General features: G+C 35.2%; 1 protein-coding gene across 1 annotated transcript; it reads right to left on the bottom strand.

The window, feature by feature from the left end:
• Positions 1-418: 418 nt before the first annotated feature.
• LOC123527354 (adipolin-like) lies at positions 419-10406 on the bottom strand. Its single transcript, XM_053523349.1, has 7 exons — positions 10248-10406; positions 8257-8359; positions 6635-6675; positions 5524-5679; positions 1774-1976; positions 1137-1215; positions 419-586 (listed from the first exon to the last, which is right to left on the bottom strand). The coding sequence occupies exons 1-7, from the start codon at positions 10317-10319 to the stop codon at positions 488-490; spliced, it is 753 nt and encodes a 250-aa protein (XP_053379324.1). The 5' UTR covers positions 10320-10406; the 3' UTR covers positions 419-487.
• Positions 10407-19482: the final 9076 nt, after the last annotated feature.

The following is a 19482-nucleotide window of genomic DNA, read 5'->3' as shown; positions in this document are numbered from 1 at the left end:
GGGACAAAGAAAAATGCGAAGGGGGTTTTGTCCGCCTTGTAAAAAACACAAACGGAGTTTTGTCCGCCTGGTAAAATTCAGCGAAGGTATCGTTCTTTCGTTGTTTTGACCTCACTTTATGCGGCGGTGGCCGAAACGGCATAATATTAAGGGTACCTTCTGCACAATATTTTTGGTTATTTATAGGACTATCTTGCAAACATCTTTTGTCAGTAAGTTTTGTACAACTAGTCACTTTCAGATTATGGATATTTGAGAGAAATTGATTTTTCGCTTAAAATATGCGGATTAGTCCCAAGACTTTTTTTCCGCATGACAGGTCAAGTAAGGACCAAATACAAAAAAAAAATCGCTACAGGAATCTGCTTTCTGTCTTAAGATGAATTTCAAAATTACACTCTTAACACATACAAGTATGTCAAGTTTTAAATCTTTTATTTTATATTAAAACAGGTTAACCACATTATCTTTCACACAAATATAATGTCTATGTCCCAAGGAAAATGCCCGAGAACTCCGAGCCAGCGATTACAAGCACATTGTACGGCGATGAATTATCAACATACAGTGACGCGTACTGTTTTTCCTGAAATAAAGAAAAAATCAATAAATAACAATTATTGCTAAAGTAAAGAATGTATTCAGTTTAAAATACGGAAAATCCACTACTTCTCAAAACTGTATGAGATTCAATTTCATAACAAGTTTAACTATTTTTCTTCTCAAAAAATGGAGATGTCAAAAATACTGTTAGCCTGTAAATTTCGACCATGCGTAGTATCAAAGAAAGGCCTTAAATTGTTCTGCCCTCCATTTAATATTGTAGTGATACGTTTTAGACTAGAAATCCCTATTCTAAAACTCTGCAACAGACGTGCTGTTGTTGTGTGTTGTTAAAAGCTGTGTTAAAATATAGGAGAGAAACGGACAAAAAGCAGATCAGGTATTTATAGATTCAGTGATGAAATGATGGTTAAATTGCATGCTAATTAACGGTCTGCGACACAAACAACACAAACAGGATGGTTCACAAAAGAGACTTTGCCACTTATAAAAATAGTTCAAAACTAATCAAAATGTTATTCTGACTTGTTACAGTGCAAATGGAAAATAATCAGTATCAGTGATCTACGTACTTTTAAGTGCAAAAGTCCTGAAACACTTGCAGTCAGGATTTTATTGTCAATATTTACACCCGTAATATTTTCAATGGACCTGAAAAAAAAACATTGTAAAACATACATCACAATTTCATAACATAAACAAACATACAGAGGAACTGAGTGGAAAAGATAAAATAAATCATTGTCTCTGCAGATGGCAAATTATTAATCAAATGTATATTTTTCGACCCAAAATCAGAAATTCTACAAATAAATCTAAATCAACCTTTTTTTGGCGATTTTGATTTATAGCATCAAAATTCTATTTTTAGCACGTCTGAGTATCAAACTTCTACTTTTAGAACGTCTGAACATTGAAATTCTAGTTGTAGAATATCTGTAATTCACATAAATTCAACTTGAGTTAGCTTTCGACATATAGTTATCCCAAAATGCTTGGTTTTATGTTTATTTTATAATCAAGGCTTTCGAGTGATTTGTCGTCTGATGCGTCTGATTTATCATGGTTCAGAGCTCAGTTGCTATTGTTCATTTTCTTTTTCATTTTTTGTTCAGAATACACAGGGCTTGGCTTTCTTCTTCGTTTTACTGGCAATCAAATCGAGCCATGCCAGAACTGTATTCTGCCAACAATTTTTAAACTACTTACGTGTTAGTCTGACATAATGAATCAATACATATCACAACTCTAAGATATTCGTCTGCTTTAAGTCGGCCTTTCAATTTGCGCTTAGTTCGTATTCGTAGATGCAAATTTGCTGTGAACTGGTAGACACCTTCCCTTGGAGCAAAAAACCGCCCTTCCTTCGCATTGAATGTTTCGCCCCTTTGAAAAGCTCCTCCGCCAAATGGCTGGAGTGAAAAGAAAAATAACTATTTTAGATATTAATTTAACATGTCAAAAATAATTTTGGAATGAGCTTTTCTCTTTCTAATATCTTGTTGGTAATTACTGCTAAAGTCGGTGAATTCTTAGCGGTCAGGAACAGGATTAAAGCATCTATTGTTTTCTATGATAGTTTTAGAAACATTAATTAAGAAGAATGAAAACAAATATTTTTTAGATATTAATCTAGCATGTCAAAAATATTGGGATGGGCATTTCTCATTCTAATATGATTTTTGTAATCATGGCTGAAATATATTTCTCGCGTGATCAATGCTGGAACATGGCCAGAACAGCTTCTGTTTCCTGCAACATTCCTGTGACATTCCTGTGACATTGTCATATACATTAATTAAGAAGAATGAAAACGAAAGGATGGTCAGTCTATCTTTTTAGGAAGATATCTTCTGTAAAGTATCATTAATATCGATAGAGTATCAACAGTGTTTGTTTTCGTTAGAACAGGGCACCATATTTCTACTGTTTTATATCAAAGACATTTCAGAGTGTAAATAGTATAATAGAACGGCGCAACACTTAATCTACGGATTATTAGGCACGCAAAATAATTCTGTGTAATTTTAATTCAACGGATGAGTCTACCTTTGCTAAATATTTGGCGTCATACATGCGCTATAGAGAAAAGTGCTTCCCTATTTTATTCACATTATACATAAAAGACAAAACAGAATAAAAACAAGAGCTGTATCCATAGGATGACACATGCCCCCGATGGCACTTTGAATGAATAGTTATGGCCGATGTTAGAGTTTAGGACCTTTGACCTACGGAGCTGGGTCTTGCGCACGACACGTCGTCTTACTGTGTCACACATTCATGCGTAGTTATTTTAAAATCCATGCATGAATGACAATGATATGGACCGGACACGCCCATCAATGCACTATCATGAAAAATGACCTTTAATGTGTAAGTGTGACCTTGACCTTTGAGCTACGGACCTGGGTCTTGCGTGCGACACGTCGTCTTACTGTGGTACACATTCATGCCAAGTTATTTGAAAATCCATCCATCGGTGACAAAGATATGGACCGGACACGCCCATCAATGCACTATCCTTTAACGTCTAAGTGTGACCTTGCGCTTTGAGCTACGGACCTGGGTCTTGCGCGCGACACGTCGTCTTACTGTGGTACACATTCATGCCAAGTTATTTGAAAATCCATCCATCGATGACAAAGATATGGTCCGGACACGCCCATCAATGCACTATCTTTTAACGTCTAAGTGTGACCTTGACCTTTGAGTTACGGACCTGGGTCTTGCGCGCGACACGTCGTCTTACTGTGGTACACATTCATGCCAAGTTATTTGAAAATCCATCCATCGATGACAAAGATATGGACCGGAAACGAAAATTGCGGACAGACTGACAGACTGACAGACCGACAGACGGTTCAAAAACTATATGCCTCCCTTCGGGGGCATAATAAACAGCAGAATTATGTTTAAATATGTTTAAACATGATGAAGAGGTTAATGTTATACGTGCGTACTACAATTCATTCTGCAGGCGTATAACGTATTCGTCGTGTTTAAATATAATAAAACATGGTTCTGGTGTATATTATTTATTGAAATTAATAGATAAATAATCAAATGAAGTTTAGTAAACCGCGATTTTTATCTCAATGTACCGTTGTTTTTTTTCTCTTTCTTTCATATTAATCAAATCAGTCCAATTTTGCATATTTACTTTCAACAAACATTACAGTTGGAACAGAAACATTCTTAAGCCGCTTACTATAGTCAACTTCCGGTAAAATGATACGGTAACGGAGTGTAATATCTAACCAATCCTAGCCAAACGTTTGAACGTTGAGACATCAGGAATGTTCCGTAATTAGGATCAAAGTGTTATGACTTAGTATACAGTACATGGATAAAATTTCGAAAGCTTTTATACCATTATTCCTCCAAGGGCATTGCGCCTTCTCTAAAAGAAAATATAATGATATCCCATTTCAGTGAGGCGAACTGTTTTTGACCTGAAATACTAGCCTTATACGTCAATCGTTTAATTATCGTAACTACTGGATTTTCTTTCATAAAACGCGAGGCTTTACAAGGAAATTATTATCATGTATGTAGGCGGCGACAATGAAGGGCATTGTAACAAACAGCTTTTTTACAAGATATGTTCTGGAATTTCAAAATCAGAAATGTGACCCTTCTCCTACTGCACGCCTACTCAGAAGAGTTTGTTCTGCAGACGGAAAAAGGATTTCCGGAAAACTGCATTTGAACCATTCTGCAGCCAGTGAACTTAGTGCAGATTAAATATTGGCGGAAACAGTGGCAGTCGGGGTCAGAGCAAGCAGACGACAAGTGCTGCAGACGGACGTGAAAATCATGCATTCTTATGTCTGGAATAAATGAAAGATGCGTTACCATGATGACTTTACATAATTATGGAAAGGGATTTGTTCAAACATGCTTGTTTACATTTCAAAGTATTTATATTTTTTTCTTATTACTATTGTTTAATCTCTTGTTCTGTAGCAGGGCTTTTGAAAACTGCATGAACTAAGCATATGATAAAAGAGTATCTCGTTTTTAAGTGCATCATCGCCATGTAACGCACAGAAAAGTACAATTTATAAGATAACAGACGCGAAAAAATTAACAGCACCACAATAAGATAGTACTACCACAACACGGACAGAGAAACGCAACACTGACAGAGACGCACAACACGGACAGAGGAACACAACACTGACAAACACAATACGGACAAAGGAACACAACACGGACAGAGAAACATAACGCGGACAGAGAAGCATAACACGGACAAAGAAACACAACACGGACAGAGAAACATAACACGGACATAGAAACACAACACGGACATAGAAACACGGACTGAGAAACACAACACGGACAGAGAAACACAACACGGACAGAGGAACACAACACGGACAGAGAAACATAACACGGACAAAGAAACACAACACGGACAGAGAAACACAACGCGGATAGAGAAACATAACACGGACAAAGAAACACAACACGGACAGAGAAACACAACACGGACAGAGAAACAGAACAACAGAACATGAACAAAGAAACACAAAACGGACTGAGAAACACAACACGGACTGAGAAACACAACACGGACAGAGAAACAGAACAACAGAACATGAACAAAGAAACACAAAACGGACTGAGAAACACAACACGGACTGAGGAACACAACACGGACAGAGAAACATAACACGGACAAAGAAACACAACACGGACAGAGAAGCACAACGCGGACAGAGAAACATAACACGGACAAAGAAACACAACACGGACAGAGAAACATAACACGGACAGAGAAACACAACAACAAAACATGAACAAAGAAACACAAAACGGACAGAGAAACACAACACGGACTGAGAAACATAACACGGACAGAGAAACACAACATGGACAGAGAAACACAACAACACAACAATTAAAGCAACTGCATTTAAAAAGACATCTTCGTAACTCCAAAAAATGTACCTGTTGAAATGATTTTATTTCCCTGAATGTTTTCCGATCTACTTTCGTCTTAGAACCAAGTCGCAATGAAAAGCCTGCATAAATTCTCGGAACATCTAAAACTGGTGATCCCATATCCGGCTGTGCAATAAAGGTGGAACTTCCGTTCAGTGGAACCTGGAATTAAGGCGAGAAAAAAATAATTGAGTAAATACATTTGCAAGAGTCCAGCACCTTCAAAACTTCGGCGATCGGTATCATTTTTTTTTCGCTATGTAACTAACTTGAAAAATAGTGTTTAATTTCATCTTTATTAATCTGTAATAGTAATTACTAGTATGTTATCGGAGCCAACCTTAGTAAGCTTAGACTTTGGTAAAGGGTGTTTCGCCGTAGGTTCATTTTAGAAAAACTCTATGCACATCGGAATCAGTGAAAATATTAAAGTTGCGTAAAATAATTATTAACTTTTGTGAATCGCTAGAGAAGTTATAAAGGGAGTTCAACGAAACACTTCCTAAAATAATCCACACACAGTTGTCGTTCTTCTACCACGATATTGTGTACACGGTATCAAATTTTATCATATAAATGACAAATAAACCACATTGAAAGGATTTCATTACATTTCTATTTATGTAAAAATAAAATTATTCTAAAGCTTTAAACTTTGATAACATTCACAATTATAGATTTCCAGACAAAGTTCATACTTCTTCACGTATTGAATGATATATAATTAATAGATGATATTGCAGTACGTTGTCCGCGTACTTAGAAGAGGATGCTGTATTAACTTGCAGTGTTTTTTTCTTAAACTTTATCTAGGACGTTAGTGACTAAGGCCATCATATTCATTTGCTGTATATTTTCACATGATATCGTTTCTTTGTATTTTTTATTTGTCTAAAATGCACTCAGACATCATTGTATTGCCATAGGTTATTATTTAATACCATTTTGTTATAAGCATGATAGATAATACCTCACAAAGTCACTACGAAACTGAGGCGTAACAAGTAATTCCAGTTTTCATAAAATTTCAACAAGTTTTCAATACAATTTTTCTTTAATTACTTTTAACAGAGACAACTGCTAACTATATACTAATTTCTGCAATAACAATACGTACCATATCAACAAGCATTTGTTGAGCTCTTCTAGCTGCTTCTTCTGAAAACATAAACATTCTTATTCATTTTCTTTGTTATTTATAAATCAATGCATAAAACACTGCGGCTGAATCTGCCTTAGCGGTTACCTGTCTTAAGCAGTCTATCAGCTACAATAACATACTGATTTTCTGTTGAAATTTTTACTTGTTATAAGCAGCCACTTGTCTCAAGCAGACAGATTGTACAGGTTCTTGATCTGGCCGCTTAATACAGGTTTGACTGTATGTAAAATTAAGGTCGATCAGCTACTAACATCCTTGATACCTTGAAGTCTCGCTAATGTACTTTAGTATTCAAATTATGAGTATATTGTAATCAATATTGAGAGAGTCAAAACAGCCTAGACCTGTGCTACAGGTCACCTCTGAACAGTGAATACTGGTTCAAAGGGACATTATTGTTACATATCACATTTGCAGTGTAATTAAACTTTAAATAAAGAACCGTTCGGAAGTAAAGACTACATGTTTGAAATGGTTATTTCAACACTTGTGTGTCTACATCTAGTGTTGTTATTTTTCTGGTCCTTCGGAACTGTTTTACTCTGACTATAATAAGGGTCCGCAAATACGAAGGAGTTTTCAACATTTCGTACATTACCGTACGATCAGACTCGATCGTGTCTGCTATGGATTTACTTGTTTGCATTTTATTCTTCCGAAGATTCTTCTTACAGTTACATAAGTAACATAACTACGAATGTTAGCTCGCTCGACATACACGTATGTGAGCTAATGGAATTTTTCCCCTTGGCATCACAAGCGAGTACAGCCTGCCTCAATAACGTAAAGTTATCTTGAAACAGTAATTTGTAACAAGTGTTTAAATGGACATTAAAACGCTCAGCAAATTGCTCACAAGTCTTTTACCTGTCTGAATCTGTAATTATTGTAATTGGTGTATAAGTTGCTAATGAATTACAGAGTGATTGCTTGTAAGAAAAGAATCTCATAAAAAAAATTGCTTTTTATTGTATTGTGTATATGTTTGTAATAAATACCAACGTATGTTTCTCAATAGTACCAGATCTATAATGATGCCTGGCACATGCACGAGTTTTGGAGATCAAAAATGACTGGCCCTAAGGGTAAAACATACTCACATTATAAGCACAAATGGTACCAAAACAGATATTAGAAAATGAACATTCCAAATAATTAAAAACACTAGGCTAAGTGTTACGTCATTGTATCTTAAAGTTCTAGTTGCAGAATAAAAAAAATATGTTAAGATTAAAATGATATTACAGGTTTTCTGCTTAAAAGAATAAGTACTAAATCAATTACAAAGGATGAATAAGGAAACAAAATACAAATGTGAATATAACTAAACCTGATCAAGCTGGGATGCCTATGTAAAAAGACTATTACTAAAATGTGTGCGTGCGTGCGTCTGTGCGTCCGTGTGATAACCAAGGCCCGAAAACTTGTGTGGACGCACTTTTCGATGACAAACAACGCCAGTTTCCAATACAGTATAAGAACTATTGGCATGGACTAATAAAGGAAAAATATATTTACTTTTCTAATAATGGTTAGATTGAAGAAGATACACTTTCAGGAAATAAAGAGCTACTGACCCTTGATCAGCTCCTCCAGTTCTTTGATAATTTCTTCCTTTGTAACACTTGATCCCGGTGGTCCTGGGGGCCCAGGAGGTCCTGCGGGTCCCGGAGGCCCTAACTGCAAATATAAACTATCTCTGAAAACCAGCTTAATTCTATTAACCCTTAGCCTGCTAAATTTCTAAAATAGACTGGTTCATCATTCAATTTTGACAATACCATTTATTATTCGAAGGGTTGTTCACTGGAAATATACTGACTGGATAGCGAACAGTGCAGACCATGATGTACAGGCTGATCTTGGTCTGCACTGGTCGCAAAGGCAGAATCACATGCCGCCAGCAAGCTAAAGGTTAATGCATATCGTATTCCTTTGATAGTCAGTCAGTACTAAAGCACTGCATATCGTATTCCTTTGATAGTCAGTCAGTACTAAAGCACTGCATAGACTGCGTATTAACATTTACGTAAAATTTGGCAGGATCGATCAATGGATTTCTAAGAAGAACGGATATTGTCAATTTGATTTTTGATGTGTAAGTAACAACTATACGGCTAGACCAAAGTGGGGGTCTAAAAAGTAAAAAAGAACTGCATATATAAAGTTATAAAATATGATGAAAGGAAAGTTCCTTCAAAAGCTGCTCAGGTGGGGACAGGAAATGGTCTTAAAGGCAATTCCTTCAAAGGCTACACAAATTGAGTAAAAATCAATTTGATATTTACTTCAAACTCTTGCCTTGAAACTAAGCTAAGGCTATAAAAATTACATGTTTTAAACGCATACATGCATAAAGGAGCTGTTACACATGTATCGCTCTTTAAGGCTTCCGTGGCCGAGTGGTTAAGGTCGCTGACTTCAAATCACTTGCCCATCATCGATGTGGGTTCGAGCCTCACTCGGGGCTTTGAATTCTGTATGTGAGGAAGCCATCCAGCTGGCTTACGGAAGGTCGGTGGTTCTACCCAGGTGCCCGCTCGTGATGAAATAATGCACGGAGGGGCACCTGGGGTCTTCCTCCACCATTAAAGCTGGAAAGTCGCCACATGACTTATCATGTCTCGGTGCGACGTTAAATCCAACCCAAAAAAAATAAAAGAAAATAAGGTTACACAGGCTAAGGTGAGAGTGGGTGCTTTACTTTAACATGGTTTACTTCTTATTTTCGCAGAAAAAGGACATACTTTGTAGTATACCAAAATGAAAGAGAAAGATTATACTATAACATGGTGCCAATTTTGTGTATCAGACTTCTGTTAAGATTAAAAAATATGTAAATCTCTATTAATGATTATCTTCAAACAGATTCAGTTGCAACTCTCTCATTTTAAGTACTTTAAATGAGCAAAAATGCTTCATCATTATTGAGATTCAGGAAATCAAATGCTTAGCTGATGGTCCAGAATTACCGTGTCTAAATCTATAGCCTGGCAGTTCTTTTCAGAAAGCACATGTCAAATATTTACTGCTTATCCTGAAAATTCATCAAATAATATTTTTTATTTGATCTTTTAAAGTCAATATTTTGGCATTTGATAGAGGAAAGTATATGATGAATTTATATTTAATAAAAACAAAAATTGTCCAAAAATTGTCCAAAAATTGCCAATTCACCTCTTAGAGTATCCTTAAATGACCAGTTAATAAGAAATAAGAAACGAAAAATATAAGGAAGTGCTAGCAAAATGGTGTTGTTTATTCAAAGTAACAAAGACGGATGCCTGGAACTGCCGTGGCGTACCGGATATGACAAGGCCGTCTGTTACACCACCACTGCCTGTATTGGCAGTCGCATTTGTTACACCTTTTATTTTGATTGTTTTAGCTTATCGTAAAAGTAAACATCAAAGGTGTGGTTAAAGTTAAAAATTAATTACAGCTGTATCATTTTCTGTAAAGTGTCAGAGTAAAATTTACCACAAATGAATCTATTATCTTTTTTTTTTTTTTTTGCAACAAACATTTCTATTGTTACCACAAACTTCAATCTCCGAATATAGCTTACCAATATATTATTATTACTCTTTCTATTGCGTTTTCTTTTCTTTTTCCGCCTTTCCGGTTTACTTTCTCCCATTCGGTTCACAAAGGTCAGCCAGCTGCCTTTTGGATCGATACGTTTCCGTCGACTTCTTTCTACTTCCTAAAATATAAAAGTTTAAAACTTCAAATCTGTTCATTGATAATGCTGGGAATATTCTCCTACCTTAGTAATGCTCTGCTGAACCGTAAATTTCACATAAACGAATTATTCACACAAACGAATTATTCATACGTGTGAATAATTCGTGCGAACGACTCACACATTTGTGAGATGTAGGGGTACAGATGCAAAACGTAAATTTCAAATATTTGTAACATTTTGTGAAATATTCGAACGAATTCCTCACATGTGTAAAGAATTCGTTTCTGTGAATTTTACGGCCTAAAAATACATGAACTTCATTTTCTGGAGAAGTGTGACACCGTTTAAGAAAATCCTAGTCGGGGTTACAAGACCCCATCTCCATATCAAGGGCATTTCGTTAACTATGTCTGTATCATGTACCTTTCCTAAAAGTATATACACTGGACCATTTCAAAGTGTCAATCTCAGGCAAGATAACCTTTCTACAGATTAGTGATTTGCACCCCCACAAGCCTATGATCATGACATGATGAAATTTAATTGCAACATAATCGTGCCATGATCCCATGGTCAAGCCGTGATGACACCTACTTACCCTGTAATCAAGCAATGAAGAAACTCAGTTACTTCTAATGTTCATGACATGATCATGCTATGGTGAAACCCATAATCGCATCATGATGAAACTCAGTTACCCCTTAAGTATGTCATGATGATCCTAACTATCCCACCAGCATGCAAGAATAAAGACAACTGACTCAACTAACATGCCATGGTGAAACTGTTATGATGTAACTTAGTTACCTAATGATAATACTACGATCAATGACCATGTCATGATAAAATTAAGTTACCAAACGATCATGTTATGACGAAACTTAGTGTCTCCATAAACATGTTTATAACGATGAGACATAGTTACTTTATAAACATGTCACGGCACGGACTTGGTCACGTTAGGGGAAAATATGTGTCAGGCAGCCCGTTAGCTCGGTCGGTAGGGCACTTGCCCTGTAAGCGAGAGGTCCCGGGTTCGAGCCCCGGTCTGGCTGCACATTTTTCTCACCCTGTCACAAACATGTCATGATGAGACTTAGTTACCCCTATAAACATGCCATGATGAGACTTACTACCTAATATCATGTCATGATGAGACTTAGTTACCCCTATAAACATGTCATGATGAGACTTACTACCTAATATCATGTCATGATGAGACTTAGTTACCCCTATAAACATGCCATGATGAGACTTACTACCTAATATCATGTCATGATGAGACTTAGTTACCCCTATAAACATGCCATGATGAGACTTACTACCTAATATCATGTCATGATGAGACTTAGTTACTCCTATAAACATGCCATGATGAGACTTACTACCTAATATCATGTCATGGTGAGACTTAGTTACCCCTATAAACATGCCATGATGATATCATGCCATGATGAGACTTACTTACCTAATGATCATGGCGTGACAAAAATTGGTTACCAAATCAACATGCCATAATGAGACTTAATTACCTAATGATCATGTCATGACGAAAATTGGTTACCAAATCAACATGCCATAATGAGACTTTACTACCTAATAATCATGCCGTGACAAAAATTGGTTATCCAATAAACATGGCATGATGATACTTAATTACATAATGATCATGCCACGATGAGACCGTTAGTTATCCCTTAGACATGCAATGATGAGACTTCGTTACACATAGATTATTTTTCAAAAATTCTATATGATTTGCTTAATTGCTGCATTATCGCTTATCTTAGATCCTTTAATATTGTGTAATAATGTATTTTTTACATTATTGAAAATTTAAACACTACTCCAGTTTACATGGCATACGACTTTCTATTCAGCTCGAAACTTAGAAAACACGTACCAGCAAAAAAAAGGTATTCAGGGACGAAAGCACATGTGCATACAAGCAAAAAGTAATTTCACGTCCTGTTATTCTTCATATAATGTAACATTCGATGATTTTCAATGGACCATGGATAGCGATAGACACGTGGAATTTCCCGTTTCCACTTCTGTTCTTTATAATGGAATCAATCCAAAACAACGGCACACCAAAAATACATTATTTTATCACAAGGTTACTTACTTTGTTACCAGCCGTTACTTATTTTTTGATAAAATATCTATGCATATCTCGTTAAACACCGCGTCAGAGTATTCGTTTTCCGTACAGCACGTTGGATTTCAAGATAACATGAAATCTCTCCGGACAAAGTGGAATTTTCAATCAGTTCTTACAAAAGATAAACTTCCAAAGCGATTTCTCAGTCTGATAATAGCACTTTATTCTTCTTTTCAGTCAATTGTATTCAGGAGATAAGTTTTATAAGCAAACATATTATTCATGTATCCCATTATATACATGTATATGTGCGCTGTCTTGAGCAGTCTTGCATTAACTGGCGCCCCCGCAACTTACTTGCGGGAAAAAGATTCGTTCTGGTACAGAATCCAGGAAACAATGGTTAGGTTTAAATGACTGAAATACTGTCAAATGTCGGCACTAAACCAAAACAATCACTAACAAAGTTCAGCAAATGTACACGTATTTCAAGCCATTGCAGACACAACTGTATAAACCTTTATACTCGGGTGAAGGGAAAATGTTCAAACTTAGATAATTTTATCAAGTTTCTCAAATTACGGAATAAGATAGATAGCAATTACTAGTATAAGAAGCGCGTTTAAGGTAGTTCTGCTCGTTTGGATCGAAATTTTTTCTACAATGTAGAATTTGATTAAACTCTGATTTTTCAAAACTTCAGAATATACCAAGAAAATTCAGCAAATTTAAAAAAGATAGGAGCGTGTGCTTGATGTTTTGCTAGACTGATTTGAAAATAATTATACCTCACGCAATTTTTCATAATGGAAGTCTATGGGAAAATCATAACTCTCATAACATTTTCGCGAATAGGAATTTTTCTACAATGTAGAATTTAATGAAACTTCCCACAGTTATAAATAAACATATGGCCTATATTGTGGTGAAATAAAATGTATAGGTCCTAGGTCTGTGTGCTTAATTTTGAGATATTTGACCATGATTAAAGTGAACCGCACTTTTCACGCTAATTTTAAGACATTATTTTGAATTGTTAACGTGTCAGATGTTTTAATATCATATTTTAACTTTAGAAAGACAGTAACAGTGCCACTGTAATAAATTTACTCATTGGTTGCTATTAATTCATAAAATGATTTTCATTTCCGTACTCCGAATCCAGGCTTTATTCCACGTTTTTCGGATAAATAACGTTACGTCATCACTTCCGGTTTATCAAACGTGCAGAACTACCTTATAGTTCACAACATATCAGTTTACGTGCTGAAGATATAAATATAAAAATTGAATATGCTTTTTATAGATGGCCGTGCATTAATGAAAAAATAGAAGTACATGTTACCGTGTGAAATGGACCCATCGTGCAGAGAGACGCTATTATATATAGTGAAAATGAATAAAAGACTCTTTGCATACACATCGGCGTTAAGCACTTCCCTCATATCCATACCCTCAATTTTTAAAATTACAGAAACATGTTTTGAATACTTCTAAAAAATCTAAAATTCCGAAAGTATGAGGTGATAACTAACAGATATAAAATGTCTGTGTTCATTTCTATGACAACCGTCATAAAGTCTAAATGCATCGGTTTCAAGAACTTGTATAAATGAGGAGTTGGGGCAGAGTCAGAGGTTGGGGACGAGACTCGGCGGGAAATTAAGAAATAACTGAAACAAATAAGTAAAATCTTTTAATAAACACACTGGAAAAAAAAACACCACTTTTTTTTCAAGTCTGACATGGCATTTTAAAGACGGACGATTAATTTGCAGAAATTTGAAATGCATGACAAAATTCCAACCTTCAATAGTGGTTACAAGATTACCGACAAATTTAGCACTAAAGAACTATAGACCATATATTAATGAATCGAAAAAATCATTAAATCATTAATTAAATTACAACTTCATATCTAATGCAATCACAGATAGTAATTAACCCAAGCACACGCCCAAGGTATTAAGATATATTCGGAAATCCTGTTGGAAATGACTCAATAGAAGGTATTTGACTTACTTTTTGAAGTAAACAGCAATGACTAAACAGTAATTATTAAATTCCAAATAAAGCTTCTAAAATACGACTCTGCGATGCACAAACTTTAAGATAGTTGTACAAGGGCTAGCTTTAAACATTATACTGCATATCAGTTTTTTTTTCAAAACCCGAATATACTGAACAAAAATCAAGAGGGGAAGGGGGTGGGGGGGGGGGGGGGGGGGGGAGGTAAATAGACCAGGGGCGACAGTTTACTGACTGATTCCAGAGGCAGGGACTTTAAATATTTCTTACAGCATAAACTTTTGAAGAAAGAGCACTAAAGCTTAACTCTCGGGTCCAGCCCCTTTAAGACCTAACTTCACGATATGCGCAATAATATGACTATTGTTTTCTGAAATATGACATTTTCCTTTTTAATGTTGTAAGTAAATGTGCAAGAAGGTACGTTTTCATTAAGATTCAATTACAACTGACTTTGTACCTATTTTGACTTATAAAAATTATGAATGACACAATAGATACATTGTTTCAATTTTTATTTTTAATTTGCGTGAAGAACCTGAACAACATATTTCTTTAAAATCTAGTGAACCTTTATTAACTAAATATGACATGCTTAATTAGACAAAAACAGCTCGTTAAACAAGTAGCGTTTGATTTCAAATTGATACCTAGGGCGGGTCGACAAATGAACATTTGATCATGATATAGATAATACACCTATGGTCTATTCCTGTGCTAACTTTTTCATTTAACTTTTTTTTCCATTTCTGGAATACCATTCATGAAACTTGAATAGAATTTGGCAACAGCTTTTGCGTCGGTCCGTCCGCTAATTTTGCTATGATAATACTCTGGGTTGTTTTACAATAACCGAGAGGGAACCTCAATTTTGAAGTCTTTTCCAAAAGATTGTTAGTCATTTCCATTTTGGAAAGCTGCATAAGGACCAAACTCGCGATCCTAGTTTATTAAAGTGATATGCAAAGAAATATGTTTGCGCTCGGTGTTGAACCTATAAAACAGTTATTAACCCATGGCCTCAATAGATCTTTGTATTTTGTCAAGTTCATGCTGTGAAATTGTCATTTGTTTGGATTGCCTTGTCATTATAAAAATATTAAATGCGATAAAAATGTTATCATCCTATTGACAGATGATTTCTTACGTATAAACAAAGGATTACGAGAACGCAACCTTGGCGCCAACATGCTCGTTTCATGTTTCTGCGGCAGAGGAGTTGGTTCAGCAAATAAAACACATTTGAGCCGCGCCATGAGAAAACCAACATAGTGCATATGCGACCAGCATGGATCCAGACCAGCCTGCGCATCCGCGCAGTCTGGTCAGGATCCATGCTGTTCGCTTTCAAAGCCTTTGCAATAAGAGAAACCGTTAGCGAATAGCATGGATCCTGGCCAGACTGCGCGGATGCGCAGGCTAGTCTGGATCCATGCTGGTCGCATATGCACTATGTTGGTTTTCTCATGGCGCGGCACATTTAAAAGTATTTTTCTACTGCAGACACAGCCTTAAAATAAAGCTGCAACAATGACCAAAAGAATTGTGTAAAACGAAAGCGGAACTTGAATGCAAAGACTTTGAATGCCGATATGGAGCGCGTTACCAAAGAAATCTCTAAAAAAATTAAACCACAATCTCTGTCAACTAAAATTGCACAAGAATTCGAGAAAAGTGCGTCTGATGGTCATAGCCTTACTTCTGAAAAAAAGCCGCTAGGTCGGCATCTTTTGAGCTAGTTTCAATCACAATTTTTCTGTTGATAGATCTACATCGAATATAAAATGTGTCAGATAGAAAAACACAATTCTACAAAAATAACTGATGTTTCGGCACTATGAATGTTGTTCTTATTTTTTTTCTCTCCGGGCTTTTTTCGTCTTTTAAATATAATGTGTTGAAATGCACTTCTGCCGTATACTAGTATCGTGTGAATTTTATTCTCACACTAGGGCGTGATAAGGCCATTTCATGAAGTGATAAAAGATTAATTTACTGTCATATTTACACGACTTAATCAGCGTAACAACAAGTCCAAAGACACCAAATTTTTGTAAAAACATCGGTTGATATCTAAAGCCTGTTTTATACGTAGGCAAACAATTCTTGTATCCGATTGAATCCGAATTTAACATTTTCAAATATTTGACGCACACTTTTCTTTCAATATTCTTAATTTCAAAGAAGTGGTAAACGAACGGCAAATAAAATCAAACGCCACCCGCCAATTTGGCGCCAAAGAATGTACTATAGGGTATAAATGATATTGTTGTGACTTAAAATTGTTACTGCCTATATCAACAAACGGCATGTCAAGTATTTGCACGAAAGTGTGAAGTGCGTAACTTAGATAAATTTCTACCACCTTATTTTTCAGCTACTTTTTAACAGTTTTGCACTGAAACTATTTTGTGTCTCAAGGATTATAAATCTGTCAGTTTTTTTTTCCTATTTCAACTGTACTTCACGTACTTCATTCTCCCTTGTTTTTTAGTCAATGATTGGACCTATTTTTTTAATCTCGACTATTTTCGTACATATCGTCTGCTGCGTTTTTAAGTGACATGTCTCCAGTATCCATGACTCAGCAAATCTTGGCGATTTTGTCATTTTAGAGTTAAGCAGAATTGAATAAAAAAGATCAGTATGAAAAAAAAAAAGAGAAATCAAATCCGCAAGTAAGACCATACACTTTGAACAGTCCAAAGATGGTCATCACATAATTACATTCTTTTTTCATGTCGCAGAAAAGATGTGAATGCCTCGGCCCCATAGCGGAAATTTATAAATCTTCATTTCCTCCAAAAAATGATTAGCATTTTCATTTGGCAACATGCAACATTAATACATAACTGAAAACATGTCGCATACAAAATAATCATGAAGAAATAAACTGAGCCGCGCCATGAGAAAACCAACATAGTGCGTTTGCGACCAGCATGGATCCAGACCAGGATGCGCATCCACGCAGTCTGGTCAGGATCCATGCTGTTCACTTTCAAAGCCTATTGCAATTAGAGAAACTAGTGAACAGCATGGATCCTGACCAGACTGCGCGGATACACAGGCTGGTCTGCATCCATGCTGGAACGCACTTTGTTGGTTTTCTCATGGCGCGGCTCAAATAATGTCCATGTCCATCTTATATTGTGAGCTTATATTTATATATATCAAGTATCAAATAATTCCACAAAACAAATAATTCTTTAAAAAGGTATATCAAAAGGGCTTATCAAGGAACGGTCTTATTTTATCACTCAGAGAGAATGAAGACCCGTATTTTGTAAATGTCCTTAATAAAATTTCTAAATGATTTTGGTCAATGATTTACTGGTATTTTAAAATCTGTTTTTAAAATAGGATTTATGACATTCATCTGTACAGAAATTCTCAATCGAAGTTAGATCAATTATTCTGGATAAATAAAACTGCATTTACTGGAGCAATTTTTAATGAATATTATTTAACTATTTAAGTAAAAGTTTTAAAAGAATTAGTTTGATTAATATTTTATTTAGATGATGGTGGCTAAAATACACATTTTCTAGTTCCACTTAATGGAGACATATTAACGTGTTAATGGACACGTACTCTACAACATTAAAACCCCTTGGATCGAGATAAATTTTGTAATTCGTTTGAATGAATTTTATATACGTGCCCAGTTGAATTACAGAAAGAAGCCCGTTTATTGCATGTCTGATAAAATTTAAGCTAAGAATTTGAAATATTTCATTATGTCAAAATGAAAGTGTTTTAAAGTTATTTTTGGTATACAGAGTTGATACCCGTGCGAAGTTGTACGATACACTAATAGTTGATTAATCAAGCTACCTATTATTATTATTATTATACATAATGTATATTTAAAGGAAGTTTTTTTTTCTGATGAGCTTACCGAAAACAACTCAAGTGTCGGACACACAGCAGTACCCTTTAACAAGCTTAGTTCATAATTGTAAAATCATATCCCTATCAACTGCATGCGTAAGTTTTCCATTTCATTTTCATTTTGATATAAGACACCGGTTCTTGTATTCTGTGACCGCGCCGGAGCGTTATTATCATTTCATCTACCAAATCCGTAACCAGATTTTCATCAATTGCGGAAAATCATTGCTTTCAAAAGTTTACATTATCAATACGGAGATGTTACATTTATTCTAGCTAAGATGTCCTGAAAGTTTTGTAACAATGTATTTTCAAATGAAATTAAAATAGAAGTTAAAAAATATATTGAAACTTACATTAGAATATACCGTATTGAAATAGTTTTTACGAAAACATCAAAAAAGATATTTAATAAGTTTTAATTACCATAGAATGTTATGAACGGAAGTCTCAAAAGAAATTTAAAAAAAACTGTTACGGAAAATGCGGATCAAATCTGTTATAGTTGGGCTTTAACATGGCACTATGTTAAAAACATATTATTCGGAAAATAGCGTTTTAATTGCTATTTAAGTAGGTTAACCGCAGAAGTTTTCTCTTTGAAACCGGAGAGTTTGTTAAGATGCAGTACCTCAATAAAATCTAACTACCTTTTTTCTTTTTAAACTTTATCAATCACTATATATTTTCGTTTATAGTTTTATGTTTCCTTTGAAGCGAAATTCAAAGTGTTTATTAGAGTAGTTAACCTGTCAAGTTCCTTTGTACGTTCTACATTATTACATCATTAGCGGCGAGTAATTGAATGAGGACAAAATTTATACTTTTATCAATAAACTTTAATATATGTAATAAATTTTGTAAGGTAAAAACTACATGGACCTTTTAATATGCTAAAATATGTAATATTCGGAGACTGAACACAAAGAAAGAACCATTCAAAAGATGTTCCTGATTCTTTTAAAGGAGACATGTATAAAATTATCTTTTCCGATTATTTCGTGTTTTGAAGCTATCAGTGCCAGACGCTCTTGTCCCAAGTTGAACACTGTCGTAAATGCACGAAGTTCTCGTGAAAAATTGCCACATGAA

Source organism: Mercenaria mercenaria, chromosome 14, assembly GCF_021730395.1.
Source record: "Mercenaria mercenaria strain notata chromosome 14, MADL_Memer_1, whole genome shotgun sequence".
In the NCBI taxonomy this organism is placed as follows: Eukaryota; Metazoa; Mollusca; class Bivalvia; order Venerida; family Veneridae; genus Mercenaria; species Mercenaria mercenaria.
This window is presented reverse-complemented; position numbering and strand designations above follow the sequence as displayed.

Bases quoted from the DNA above. Each gene is read 5' to 3' on its own strand.
- LOC123527354 (XM_053523349.1), bottom strand. From the start codon at position 10,319: ATGGGAGAAAGTAAACCGGAAAGGCGGAAAAAGAAAAGAAAACGCAAT. The intron at 8,360-10,247 runs GTAAGCTATATT...TTATATTTGCAG, and splicing joins AGAGTAATAATAATATATTG to TTAGGGCCTCCGGGACCCGC. The intron at 5,680-6,634 runs GTACGTATTGTT...CCTTAATTCCAG, and splicing joins AACAAATGCTTGTTGATATG to GTTCCACTGAACGGAAGTTC.